The 14,751-nt window shown below is 49.9% G+C and overlaps 1 protein-coding gene across 1 annotated transcript in view; it reads right to left on the bottom strand.

Moving 5' to 3' along the window:
* Positions 1 to 7,631: 7,631 nt before the first annotated feature.
* The window catches only part of GARRE1 (granule associated Rac and RHOG effector 1), a 50,803-nt gene continuing 43,683 nt past the window's right edge, over positions 7,632 to 14,751 (bottom strand). Inside the window, exons 10-13 of the mRNA XM_052655591.1 lie at positions 12,851 to 13,016; positions 11,999 to 12,136; positions 9,548 to 9,626; positions 7,632 to 9,057 (exon numbers count right to left, since the gene is read on the bottom strand). Of these exons, the coding sequence (XP_052511551.1) occupies positions 8,749 to 9,057; positions 9,548 to 9,626; positions 11,999 to 12,136; positions 12,851 to 13,016 (692 nt within the window). The 3' untranslated portion in view covers positions 7,632 to 8,748. The remainder of the gene's footprint in view (positions 9,058 to 9,547; positions 9,627 to 11,998; positions 12,137 to 12,850; positions 13,017 to 14,751) is intronic.

Below are 14,751 nucleotides of genomic sequence, written 5' to 3'. Positions count from 1 at the left end.
CCCAGAATTATTTGAGTTCCTAAAGATAAGGAAAAGAGAGAGGGGTCAGAGATTGAAGAGATGGTCACAGGACTTTGCAGGGAACAGCCCTGCCACATGGCCCTTATTTGTCCAGAGTTTTGGGTCATCTGTCAACTCTGAGGTTTAAATGGGCTTCCCATATCCAGCAGAACCCTGACAGTGCTGAACAGCATCTGTTCCACTAGTTTCTGAGAAACCCTCCAATCAGAGTTCCCATCCAACCAGCTATCTGCACAGAACAGCACTCTCAACCCTCAATTCTGTGTTTCAGAACCGAACTCCATCCAACAGGAAGGCCAGTTTCAGTAGCTATTACCCATATCATCCACTTGCTCTATGATTCCTTTGATGACTCTCGACAGTAGGAGCCACTGCCTCCCTTTTTCTCAAGCAGGCTCTTTTCAGTGATCACAGTAGACGTCTGTTTATCTGTTGTCTTGATCCAAAGCCACTACCTCTCACCCTTGGGTTTCTTCCTCTGCCTCCTTGACTGAATCAGAGATGAACACATGACCTAAGTAGTCAGAAGTGAAAGTCACTCAGTCGTGTCCAGCTGTCTGCAATTCTGTGGACTGTAGCCCACCAGGCTCCCCTGTCCATGGAATTCTCCAGGTGAGAATACTGGAGTGGGTAGCCATTCCCTTCTCCAGGGGATCTTCTTAACCCAGGGATTGAACCTGGGTCTCCCACATTGCAGGCAGATTCTTTACCATCTGAGCCACCAGGGAAGCCCAAGACAGCCAAACAGGGACCCAAAGCCAGTAGGAAAAACTCAAGTTTTTTTTTGTAGTGTTAAGCTGCCTGTCAGAAAGGACAGACCATGAAGAGAAGGACCTCCAGAGAGATGGCAGAGTGAACCCCATCACCCAAGTTCCTGGGGCCAGGCCACCTTGGTCTGCAGCTGCAGCATGAACCACTGATTTCCCCTCATCTTGATGTTGTTCTAAGCTAAGCTGTCATTTACAACTCCCAATCTTTCCAAAGATTTTATGGGTGTTCACCTGCCCCCTGCCACACTATCCTCCCCAATGTCCACTTCCATTCACCTGAAACCCACAGGAGCAGCTTAGGTCCTAAGAGGAAGGAGGCAAGGCCTCCAATGATTACCTTTTTAGAGGTTTCATCTTCTTTTTAACATTCTATAATGTACACCTCCAGCAGTTTGGCCTCTGTGATTCCCAGCAGCTTCAATTATTCTAGATTTCCCACCTATTCTCAGATCTCCCCATAATATTCTAACATTGTACGTTGAAGTTCCAGTTACGTGGATTTTCTATATTAGCAGGAAAGTATGGGTACTTTCCTACTCCTGCTAGTTTACCGCATGCAGAGCTCTGCGCTAAATTCTCTGCCACATACCCCTCATAGCACCCCATTAGTGATATCCCTTATCCTCTCCGCATAACAGACAAGCTAAGAAATCTGAAAATAGCCATTCTGCTAAACCAAGAAGAGAAGCAGTTCAAGGTTGCCCCAGTCTTGAACCCTGTTCTTAATCACAACCCTGCCTTGGCCCTGTCCTGGGCCACTTCCTGACTCTTCAGCCTTGGGAAAAGGGTACCGGGAAGGAGAAGAAGCAGGCAATTCTTACAGGCCCTCTCCATCACCCCTCCCCCACCTTCTATTTGCACATCAATTAAGCCTGTAAATCTGATTGACAGGGTAGAATTTTACAAGAGGAAATGGCCAAGAATGACATTTCCAAAGGCAAGGACAGCAGCATAGGCAAAGGCAGAGAGGTAGGAGAATACAACCACTGGATCAACACTGCTCCCCGTGGATGGGATCTGAGCATCTGAGTAGGGCAGTAGGGAGATTCTTACCAGGAAAGGTGCAGTGTGTGGGTGGGGGGTGGGGGGAGTGCGGGGGAGGGGGCAACGATCAGACACTGGGGTGTGGAGGTAGCCTCTCTAATCAAACCTTGGGGAGTAGGGTGAGGTCTGCAGTTTGGAAAAATAGTAAGGTAATTTTATATTTATATTGATAAAGTGGCTTCCCTCATAACTCAGTCGGCAAAGAATCTGCCTGCAATGCTGAAGACCTGGGTTTGATTCCTGGGTCGGGAAGATCCCCCGGAGAAGGAAATAGGCAACCCACTCCAGTATTCTTGCCTGCAGAATCCCATGGACGGAGAAGCCTGGTGGACTACAGCCCATGGAGTAAGAGTCGGACACGACTTAGTGACTAAACCATATACAGATAAAAGTTAAACCTGTTTCCTATCACCATCCCCACAATCGTCTCCGCATGCTGAGCCAAGCCCTGCCTGTAAACCGCACAGTACCAGTGTTCAGAAGTGGCTCTCTCAGAGGGTTCTATGCATCCAGACCCGGGGCTGACAACCACCATCCAAAGAAAACCTGGCTCTCAAAGTTCAATAGACCGCTCCAGTGCCAGGCACTTTCAAGTGCCCTCGGCAAAATGCTATGAACCGAGAGAGAGGGGTGGATTGAAGGGTGGACCTAAGTCAGGCCTCAATTCAGGGCCGTTGGACAGGAGTCAGGCAGGGCATGGAGACCAGATCACCAGGACAAGCACAAAGGGAGGTTCCGGGACAGGGTAGCAGCAGTTCTGGGGCTCGAGTGTGAAGGAGGTCGGGTGTGGGGCGATACACGCCGATGGATTTTCGGGAGTTGCTCCGAGGCGGCGCACCCACCGAGGATGCTGAGTCACGGTGACCTGGAAAGGGTGAGGAGTCGCGGTTCTCCGGAACTCCGCGAATCCCCTGGCACCCTCCACGCTCTCCAGAGGGGCGGTGCGCACGCGTCTAAGCACAGGGAAGGCGGGACCAGCGCAGGTAGCGAGCGGGCGGGGGTGCGCACGCGTCTGCGTGTGGGCTCGCACGTCCGGGGGTGCACGTGTGCGCATGTCCCCGCGCTCAGACAGCCGCCGGCTCCTGACCAGCGAACTTGCAGACGCCTATGCCCGCACGTCTGGGATGGACATGTGCGCGAAAGTGCGCAGACTCCGGGTCGGGGCAGACTGCGCGTGCGCAAGCTAAGAGAAACCCGGACGGCTGAGTCAGCGCCCCCAGGAGGCTTGGAGCTCGTGTTCCGTGCTCGCGGTGCTTTGCCTGCTCAGCTGAGTTCTGTCGCTTTGGGGTGTCGCCAGATTTTCCTGGTGAATCCAGTTACGTCTTTAAAAAATATTTCCTCTCCGCACATGGGCGTAGGTTTTCACTCTAAGAGAAAACTCTGTACTTGGTAAAGAGCTAAACAGCCCTTCCTTGCGGCTCTAGTACAAACCCTGGTCATTGTGTATTCTTTTAGCCCGATGTGAAAACCGATTCAAGTCTAGTTCTGTGTTTTGGTTTTAAAATTTTGTGTATTAGAATTTGCCTCTGGCCTTAGCGGCACCTCATTTCGTTTGTATTATCTGGAGTTACTTCGCGGTATTCTGCGCCCTGCACTTGTGGCCATGAACAAGACTTACTCCTTGCTCTACTGAGGCTCTGATTCTGGCCAGAGGGACATGTGCAAACACACATTATGGCGGAGTACTAAACAAGGCCGGGCAGAGGCTGAGCTCTGGCCGGACAGAACTGATGTCAAGGCCCAGGCACGTGGGCACCGTAGGTAGGCTTCCTCGAGGTAGCAGGGGTGTCCAGAAGACGTTAGGCCTGAGAAGGAAAGGCAGGAGATGGGGAGGACCAGGTTGATGGCAGTGGAGATGTAAGAACTTGGTGGATTTGAAATAGGCTTGCAGAAGCACTTGTGCTGTGCTGTGCTTAGTCGCTCAGTCGTGTCCGACTCTGTGACCCTATAGATTGTAGCCCTCCAGGCTCTTCTGTCCATGGGATTCTCCAGGCAAGAATACTGGAGTGGGTTGCCATGCCCTCCTCCAGGGGAATCTGCCCTATCCAGGAATTGAACGGGGGTCTCCTGCATTGCAGGCGGTTTCTTTACTGTCTAAGCCACCAGGGAAGCCCGAGAATACTGGAGTGGAGAATACTGGAGTGGATAGCATTTCCCTTTCCAGGGGAATTTCCCGACCCAGGAATCGAACTGTAGTCTCCTGCATTGCAGGCGAACTCTTTACGGGCTGAACTACCAGGGAAGACCACAGTAGCGCTTGTAGGACTTGCTAATTAAGTGAAAGAGAGTAAAAAAGATCAAAAATGTCTTCTAGGATTTCTGCCTGAGCAGAGTGCTTGAATATGTATCTCTTACCAAGAATGGGAAAGAGGGAGTTGTCTTCCCTAAAAGACTTATGGGCTGCTGCTGCTAAGTCACTTCAGTTGTGTCCGACTCTGTGCGACCCCAGAGACAGCAGCCCACCAGGCTCCCCCGTCCCTGGGATTCTCCAGGCAAGAACACTGGCTGCTGCTGCTGCTGCTAAGTCGCTTCAGTCATGTCCAACTACGTGCGACCCCATAGATGGCAGCCCACCAGGCGCCCCCGTCCCTGGGATTCTCCAGGCAAGAACACTGGAGTGGGTTGCCATTTCCTTCTCCAATGCATGAAAGTGAAACGTGAAAGTGAAGTCGCTCAGTTGTGTCTGACTCTTGCCAACCCCATGGACTGCAGCCTACCAGGTTCCTCCGTCTGTGGGATTTTCCAGGCAAGAGTACTGGAGTGGGGTGCCATTGCCTTCTCTGGAGTTTATGGGCAGAGACTTCATTTTCTATGCAGCCTGGCTCCTATCCTAGCAAGGAGCGTGACAATAGTAAATGTTGAAATGAACATGACACTCGGGAAACAATCCTTCCTCCTCACCTAGGCCCACATACAAGACCCCTCACAGACAAGCAGAGGCCTGGGCCCAGCCAGCCAACCCCTGTGGATCCTAAGGCCATCTGTTTGTGTTACTTCCAAGAGCCTGGCCCCAGAGGTTCCTCAGACTCCTGGGCACATGTGGTTGACACCCTGACAGTCACTTGTCCACATACATGTCTTTTTGGGAATCAAGGAGCTGACCTTTGGCAGGGTTTATTCTTGAATCCACATCAGGAAGCAGATCACGAGAAGGGTCACACAGTGGGCCGTCCTTTCCCAGAACCATGGCTGGGATGCAGAGTTTCAGCTACACTCCCAGAGCTGGATGCCCACTCTCCCAGGAACCCCAGATGGAAAAGGAGGGTCACCAGCCTCATAAGGACCTGCCTGTGTGTCCTCCATTTCTCAGCTGAGCCAAAGCCCCCAGGGACCATCTTGAGGCTCTGGTGAACATCTGTCTGCTTCCATCCCCACCCATTCAGGACGGAGCTGGGTTTACAGGACTCCTGTCTCCACCACTGTTGTCAATTAGAACTCAGTGAACAGGACCATGTGTGTGAGTGCGTGTGTGCTAAGTCACTTCAGTTGTGTCTGACTCTGCGACTCTCTGTAGACCTCCAGGCTTCTCTGTCTATGGGATTCTCCAGGCAAGAATATGGGCTTCCCAGGTGGTGCTAGTGGTAAAGAACCCAGCTGCCAATGCGGGAGATGTAAGAGACTCAGATTCAATTCCTGGGTCAGGAAGATCCCCTGGAGGAGGGCACAGCAACCCCATCCAGTATTCTTGCCTGGAGAACAGCACTGGGTATCAATGTTAAATAGGAACACATATGAATAAAGTGTGTTCACATTTTATGCAATTTATAAATGGTTACATTTATAACCATTTACATTTATAAATGTTACGTTTAACATTTATAAAATGTTCTGGCTAGCATTTTAATATGAACTTTCAGTGTCTTCCTTAGCAATACTCATACAGCATGGCTGCTACTAAGCAACCTTGTCCTGAGGTGAATTTAATGTGCCCGTGCTCAGCTTCTGGGAGTTTCCGCAGAAAGAAGCCAGAGTGGTACTTGTACTGGTAGGTTATATATTCACACTCATTTACCCCATTTTCTTAAGTTCATGGAGAAGTCCCAACCAAATGCTGTCTTGCTGTAAGTGACGATGAGCTGAGGCTCCCCTGTAGCCCCCGCTCCTTCGGTGGTTCCCACTGTACAGCCTTCCCTTCTCCGCAGCAGGATGGCTCCACCCAGTGCAACGAGTCCTTCTTGTCCCTGTGAGGGAGGGTCTGCCACATGGCGGGTGTCTGGCGGAGTTAGGGGAGACCTCCTGCCTGGGTCTGCCTCTTGGAAAGGCTGGCTGGGCAGCTCACAAGTGCCCACACTTGGTGGAATGTGTGTGTTGGCAGACCACAACCCAAGGAGAGTCTGCATTCTTCACCACAACAGTGGCTCTGACCACACAGAGGCCCTTTCAGCTTGGCCTCAGGGAAGCCAACAGGAGAGATGTGGTAGGCTGTCCCACTTTCTGTGCGCCAGCACCCCCCTGCCCCGGCTTACCCTAATACCCCCAGAGGTATTACAAGGTATTACAAGCCCTTGCAAGGGCTCAGAATCAGAGGACAGGCTGACCTGAAAACCTATTCGTGTGCAGCTTTTCAAAGTAATGAATCAGACAGGGCTTCTGGCATGATTATCTGCTGCAGTTCATTCTAGACAGAGATCCAAAAATTATTAAAGGTATATTTTAATAAAGCCAATAGTTATTTTACTTATAGGAGCTTTAAAAGTAAGATACAAAATGTAGAGTTCCAGTTTGGAAGCGTTGTAACTAGTCACACGAGCAAGGCAGCCACGCCTGGCCACACAAAAGACACACACACTCACACACGCACACACATGCGCTTTGGCGAGACCCCTCTGCCGAGCGCAGCACCTGGAATTACCAGTGTTCAAAGCAAGGCGGTGCTGAGAACACAGCACCCACAAGGAGACTACACAAACAGCTTCACACAGTCTCACAGCCCATGGAGACGCAATTACAAAATGTCTTCCTTAATCGAGAAAGAGAGACTGGAAAGTGGCAGTTAGCAATGTGGATGTCACCTGCGCTGGAGCACACAGGACTGACCTCTGTCCAGGGCGAGGTCTCTGGGGAGGCACTATTAAAACAAGGGTACTTCAGGACAATAGAACTCGAAACACGGGGTACTGGAGACACATTACTGAAGGAGAGGAGAAAACTATCTCACAAGGAAACAGCCACAGATAACTTCAACAGACGTTAGCGCACACACAGTGACAGCTAACACGGACAAGAGCCACGCAGTGTCGGTGCAGAGCACGTGCCTGAAAAGTCTATGTACAAAACAGTTCTCTGTAAACATGGTGAGGTGAATGTTCAGAACCCACGGTGAAAGGATCATGACTACAGGCAGCACTGACATCCCCACTCAGCACAAAAGACAACACCCGAGGCCTGGAGACAGCCTGGCACCACAGTACTAAAGATTCAGATGGCTGGGCTCAGACACCCTAAGGGTCCTCTATAATTAGTGTGTCTACATACATCATATATATATATATATATTCTTTTTGGTATTTTTAAATATAAATTTACTTATATTCATAGAAAAATGAGAACATAACTGTGTTATTACAATCTTTGCTGGAAAAGCTTATATGGAGTTAGAAAGAATAAACCATTTATTAGTAGTTAACATATATTAAAATGGTTTAATGATTTAAGAAAATATAAAAAAAAATATTAATACTGTCAAACTTTCATACCAGAAAATATTATGGATTTTTCTCAATTAGACTTTTTCAAAGATGAAATATGAAAAATTTAAATAAGTTTTATATAAAGAACTTCTGTAACCTCAATTAATATACAGTGGGATATGTCTAGTCTATATAGATATATTTATTATTTCTCAATTTAAGCACCATTCAATTCTTCTGGATCCATTCTGGCTGGAAAAATATCCCTAAATCCACAGGATGTTATCTATTTAACAGCACATGTTAACTGAAAATGAGGTGGTTTATTTTTTTCTTTAAAGAAAAACTTTTAAATTAATTCCTATCTACATCTTAATTGGTTTGTCTTGAGCCAGCTCACAATGTTACTGCAATTTCAAGTGTCTCTTTGCAGCCCCCTGACCACACCCCCACGCTAGGAAACTGTGTCGAAGCCTCTGGCCGTGTGTAGAAAGATGTGAGGGCAGAAGGTGTAGCTTTATCCCGCACACAGGCAGCAGCCAGCAGGCTCATCTCCACGCACCATCAGTGCTATGATCCTGCTTCTGTAAATCCCGTAAAGGTCACACCCCTTGGGTGCTGCTGGGGGTGGCGAGGGGCTGTCCATCTACAGAAAACCCAGGTGATTGCTTCTCATCACAAATATGCTATCCTTTGCCCAGTTCATAGAAGCTTAAATATAGTGTTGAAAAACCTCCAGCCACTCTATTTGTTATCTTAAAATATTCAATGCATTTTAGGCAGGAGATATTTTAACTAAAAACCTATATGAAAAATAGCTATAAAATACAGTGATTGGTGTGGTCATCACTCAACGTGTTAAGGAGGGAAAGGGAAGGTTTCAGAAGAATGGTCAGTTTTGCTCTCAGCCTTCAGCCCCAACGCCTTCCCAACACACACAGTGGGGTCTACAAACTTGAGAGCTGTGTTTCTCAAAGTGTGGCCAGTGGCCCACCTGCATCAGAATCACCAGAGGTGCTTATTAAACTCAAACATCCCCTGGCATCTCCCTGAGGAGAGTCAGAAAACTCCATCTTCATCTGGCCCTCCAGGTGTCTGATGCCTCCAGAGTTTTGAGAAGCCAGGCCTTAAAGGCTTGGAGCTGCCAACCACCTCCATCCCCAAGGATCCCTGCCTGGGACAGGGGTACACTGGTCCTCTGGGGGGCTGTTGCCAGCCAGTCAGCCCTGGGCTGGAGCCCCTGGCCCCAAAAGCTCTGGGCGGGCAGGCAGGCAGGCCCGGGGTCAGTACTGGGGCAAGTAGGCCGGTCTGCGCTCAGCCTTCCCAGGGAAGGCCTTGAAGCCCTTGGGGGCTGCCTTGTGTGCTGGTGGGGGTGGGGGCTGCGGCGGGGGCTGCACGTAGGCGAAGGAGGCGGCACTGCAGTCACTGGTGGCGGCCCACACCGGGGACTGCAGCATCTGCATGGGGTCGCTCCACTGGCTGCCGGGGCTGGCGACTGCATAGAGTGGTGTGCTTGGGCCAGGCAGGGTGCTGGGCAGCGGGGAAGGGTGCTGCCAGGGGGCTTTGGGCGGCCACGTTTTGGTTTTGTTATCCTGAGAGACAGAAGACGATTCTTAGTGGCATTTCTGGCAACTGATCCTCCTTTCCCACCTCCCCCAGTCTCCGGTCCTTATTCCCACCAAGGAAACAGGGTGTGAGCCCCAGCCCTTCCCAAAGTCCTAGAGCAGCGCCGCCCAGTGGAGTGCGCAACCACAGGCGCGCTCCATCCACGCCACCCAGTACAGCAGCTGCTCACCACACGTGGCTGGCGCAACTCAGGAACTCAATCTTTACACTTAGGTAATTTCAACTTAAGCAGCCACATGGGCTAATGGCCATCATTCTGGACAGCACAGCCCAGAACTGCCTCTGCACGTGACTCTTGAGTCTGCTGAGATGGCTGATCATTTAGACAAAAACCACAGGAAGAGTTGTTCACCACAAAGAACCCCACACAACTCTTAAAACTTAAGGGTTTGGAACCTTGTCCATGGTCCGTACCCATGAAGCCAGCCCTGTGTGGCCAGAGCAGGGCCCACGTACCTGGTTCACGTCCTCCGCTGCGGTGAGAAGAGGCGCTGAGGGCGGCGTGCTGGTCTCCTGGTCACCACTGCTGTGCTTCCTGAAAGAGCCCAGAGCTCAGGCCGCAGCTGCCTGCCACCCGGCCCCCTCCAGGGCACACCTAGCTGCTTGCTGTGGGCGTCTCTAGGCCCTGGTTCTGGGTGGGGAGGCCCTGGGCCCACTGTGTGCAGGGGGCAAAGGTGGGTCTCCATGGTGTGGTACCCTTCTGGAGGCCATGACAGGGCTGGGCTGGGGGTGGGGGGTGGCGGGCATGAGGACTGGCACCAGCCACTTCAGCTGCTGAGTCCGCCAGCTGCAGCCTTTTGTTAAGTTAGTCAATAGATACAGACTGACTGACTACCATGCACTGGAGACAGATGACTTAAAAAAAAAAAAAAAAACAGCTGTTAGTTACCACTAACGTGAAAAAATGTGTTATTAAGTGGAAGGAAAAAAGCAGACGCAGCAGCAGCCAGCCAGGTAAATCAGTCTATCAGCGCTCCGGTGCACAGCAGCAGCCTTTGCTGAACTGACTAGCTGGACCTCTAGCCAGCCTCTCTGATTTCCAGTCTGCACTTCTCCTCAAGGCTCCCACTCCTCCCACAGCCTCCACATCAGGGTCCATGACACCCCCCTTTCACACAGAGGCTCAGGCCAAAACCCTGCATCTCACCCTTGATTCTTCTCTCTCCCACATACCCCACTGCCACTTCCTCCATCATTTTATTCAGCTTTCTGCTCATCAGAAGCCTCCCTGACTCTCATTTGGAACACAGGAAATCCACCTGTCCCCTGCATTCTCTGCCCTCAGACCCCGCTTTATTTTTCTTTATAGAACCTAATCCAAACCAACATACTGGATTTTTTTATCGGCCTTCCTTCAGTAGAATATCAGTTTCACGAAGAAGGGGACTTTGATTTATTTGCTGCTCTATCACCAGAGCCTGGTACATAACAGGAGCTACAGAATAAATGAAGGTGTCCCTCCCCCACCCAAATTCATATGTGAAAGCCCCAACTCCCAGTACCTCAGCGTGTGACTGCATTTAGAGATACGTTGTTTAAACAACTAAGTTAAAATGAAGTCATTAGGGTGGGTTCCAATCCAACATGACTGCTGTCCTTATAAGAAAAGAAGATCCGGACAGAGGTGCACAGAGAGAAGACCACGTAAGACACAGGGGAAAGAGGGCCAGCTGCAAGGCAAGGAGACAGGCCTCAGAAGAGAGCAACCTTGCTGACACCTTGATCTCAGGCTCTGGCCTCCAGAACTAGGAGAAAAATCCTTGCTGTTAAATACTTCCCTAGTCTGTTGTTCTTTGATATGATAGCCCTAGTAAACACACACAGTGTTTGCGATAATTAAGTGAGGAAACGCATGTGAATGCCAAGCCCAGGGCCAGGCATGAGAATGCGCCCCAGCCTGGGTCAGCAATCACTGCCAACACCACAGTGACTCCTCTGTGCATCCGAGTCTGCGTGACTCAGGTGCCCTTCCATCTTCATCTACCTGCTCCCCACTCTTATCCGACGGACCCTGGTCCCATCACACGAGGCCATGACTTCTGACGCCCAGGTGACCCCATGTGCTTTCTATTCCTGCTCATGTCCTTTTTACCTGGCAGGCCTCTGCTTCCTCACACCCACAACAGTCTCTCCATTTCTTTCTAAACAAATTCTTCTCTTATTTCAGGGTCCGTTTTCATTTTTGTGACTACTTTTGAAAACTTATAATGCCTTTGGTGGCTCAGATGGTAGAGAATCTGCCTGCAATGCAGAACTGGGTTTGATCCCTGGGGCAGGAAGATCCCCTGGAGAAGGGAATGGCAACCCACTCCAGTATTCTTGCCTGGAGAATTCCATGGACAGAGGAGCCTAAAGAGCTTCAGTCCATGGGGGTTGCAAAGAGTTAGACACAACTGAGCAACTAACAGTTACACTTGAAAACTTCAGCTCCAAACATACTCTGTAACTGCTTTTCCAACTTTGAAATACCATTCAGAGGTTATTTTTATCCAGTTCCACCTTTGATGAAGAAACTGAGGGTAAGAGGGGGCCAGGCCCATGTCTGGGGTTGCAAAGCCTGTTGGTGAGTTGATCAGAACTTGGCTGTCCTGGCCCTGCTCCTCCCACAGAAAGCCCTGTCCCCTACAAGGTGCAGACCAGCCTCAGCAGACCCTGCTCTCTGTAATACTTCTTAGCCTGTCATACGGGTGTTTTGGGCTACCATGAGCATGAGACTGTTCTCCCAGTAAAAACTCAGCCCAACTTTACATCACCACCCAAGCTTCAGCAAGACAGTACTGGAAGAGGTCCTCTCCCTCTCTCAACGTGGGTACCTGGAAACAATGGGGCTACTGAGCTTTGTAGAAGACTAAGCTGTGGATCACATTCATGCACCCTCTGTTCTTTGGTTTAAAGATTTCTTCATACCTTCTCTGCTTGACAGCAGCAACGAGGTCAGGCCCTGAAAACATGGAGAACAAGCTATCTCCGTTGGCAGAGGATGTCTCATCACTCGAGCTGGCTGAGTCTCCCTGAGCCCCCGCCCAGCCGCTGTGCAGGCCATCCCTGAAAGCCAAAGAGAGAAGCTGGTACCAGGCCTCAGGCAGCAAGCCTGGACCCCAGCTAGACAGCCCGAGGCCAGGCCCACCTCCACCCCCACCCCAGCCCTCAGGGAACAGTCTTTTCCTTGCTCTTATCTCACAACCCAATAGTGGTCCCTTGTCTCTCTCCTTCCTCTAAAAATGCCTCAGAAGCTGTGGTGTATATATGCAATTCATGTCTGAGCAAACAAAAAGCTGAGATGGTCTTTAGCTGTGCGGAGTTATTAATCAGGGAGCAATAAGAGGTGTTAAAAAAAAATCACTCCCCCAAAGGTCTTTATGATGAAAATCCATAAACTGTACACCTTTGCCTTTTTTTTGTAGGCTATAAAGATCACATTCCATAAATGACACAGGTTTCATCACCATGCTCATTTCAGCTAAAGGCTGTGTTGAATAGGCAATTATGTCCTAAACACGACCAAAGAAGATCTTTGTCCAGGGCAGAAGAGCCTGTCTCAGAAATCATCAATTCATATCAATGGTGTATGTACAGGGACACCACATGCCACGTGGCATTCTAGTCAGTCACGAAACTCTGACTCCTAAGATCTGACCATGTGCCATTCTCTCACATGGGGGCCTAGAAATGAATGGCCTGATAAGAGTATACACCAAGGTCCCCTGCAGAACGCCCAGATGCCAAACTCAGCTTCCCACCCACACACCCAGCACTCACCCTTCTGCAAAGAACTCTGGGAAGGGCCAGGTCCGATGGGCATCATCCATGGGTGACCAGTGGCCCCGAGGGTTGCCTGGGCGGCGACCATGTTGGACTTGCCGTTTCTGCTGCATTGCTTGGCTCACTCCTGCCACATAGCGCACAAACTCGGGATCTGAACCCACTGTGTTAAGACAGAGTAATAAACAGGGTTGGGGGCCAAACTGGCCTCTTTGTTTCTTCCCTACCTTCTGAGGGTGTCCTGTTGACAAACACAGTGACGAGTGGTGAGGGGCTGCCAGGCGTGCGGCCTAGAGTGGGCTATAGAATTTGCTCAGAAGCCTACTGTGGTGAGGTGGGGCTTTTAGCACACAGGTCTGAAGATGGGGAATGGTGTGTGCACAGGGACTGTGAGAAGGGGTTTGCCTAGGGCAGGGCAAGCTGAATGTGCACAAAGACAGAGAATAAAAAGGTCTGCTGCAGCCAAGGCTAAATGTGAAAGACAAATACTAGTTACTTTAAACATTTCCAATGTCTGGAGCTACATACTTAACAACTAAGAGGATCAGATGATGACTTCAACTAAGAGATAACCTGAAAGTTATCAAAGCATTAGGGTCAGCCAGATAGAGAATACCTGGTCTTCCCCCTTGGGCTCAAGTCTGATCCAATATTCTCCTGGATACTGAAGGCAGACCTGCTAATTCAGCCTGAAGATCGTAAGAGTGATAGTGAGTAGGGTGAAATTTATGAAAGTATGAAGAAGTGGATGGAAACATACTGGACAGAACTGAGTAAGGATGTGCAGGCCAGTACCAGTGGAAGAAAAACAGCAAAGAAGCCATTTAGAGAAAGTCACACAAAAAGACACAGTATGAAAATGTCTGTAGGTCACAAACTGAATATGACTCATGAGTGAATACTTTCTAGCTTCAAGGTGGGAAAGATACCAGGGCTCAATCCTTAGATTGCTCTCTCTGGGAGCTGCCATGTGTGCACTGCACAAAGATGGCCACAAGAGGGCGCGCAGGGGCTGCGTGCGCCTGTGCAGAGGCCGCACTCGGTTCTAGCTGCCCCTGCCTGAAAAGGCGCCTTCTGGAATTCATCCTTCCAGAATGCCCTTCAGTTCAGTTCAGTTCAGTTCAGTCGCTCAGTCGTGTCCGACTCTTTGCGACCCCATGAATCGCAGCACGCCAGGCCTCCCTGTCCATCCCCAACCCCCGGAGTTCACTCAGACTCGCTTCCATCGAGTCAGTGATGCCATCCAGCCATCTCATCCTCTGTCGTCCCCTTCTCCTCCTGCCCCCAATCCCTCCCAGCATCAGTCTTTTCCAATGAGTCAACTCTTCGCATGAGGTGGCCAAAGTACTGGACTTTCAGCTTTAGCATCATCCCCTCCAAAGAAATCCCAGGGCTGATCTCCTTCAGAATGGACTGGCTGGATCTCCTTGCAGTCCAAGGGACTCTCAAGAGTCTTCTCCAACACCACAGTTCAAAAGCATCAATTCTTTGGTGCTCAGCTTTCTTCACAGTCCAACTCTCACATCCATACATGACCACTGGAAAAACCATAGCCTTGACTAGACAGACCTTTGTTAGCAAAGTAATGTCTCTGCTTTTGAATATGCTATCTAGGTTTGTCATAACTTTTCTTCCAAGGAGTAAGCGTCTTTTAATTTCATGGCTGCAGTCACCATCTGCAGTGATTCTGGAGCCCAAAAAAATAAAGTCTGACACTGTTTCCACTGTTTCCCCATCTATTTAAGAGCCACGTAGACCTTATGCTGATGGGGTGGCATCTGCAGGAAGCTACATGAAGGACTTGAAGGTAAGAAAGGGATATCCAGAAGGAAAAGCTAGTAGGAGTCCTAGGTTAATGACATACAGGCTGTTCAGGCCCCAGAAAAGATTAAAGATGA

The sequence above is a fragment of the Budorcas taxicolor genome, chromosome 18, assembly GCF_023091745.1.
Source record: "Budorcas taxicolor isolate Tak-1 chromosome 18, Takin1.1, whole genome shotgun sequence".
In the NCBI taxonomy this organism is placed as follows: domain Eukaryota; kingdom Metazoa; phylum Chordata; class Mammalia; order Artiodactyla; family Bovidae; genus Budorcas; species Budorcas taxicolor.
Note: the sequence above shows the minus strand (reverse complement) of the source record. Positions and strands in the feature narration are given on the sequence as shown.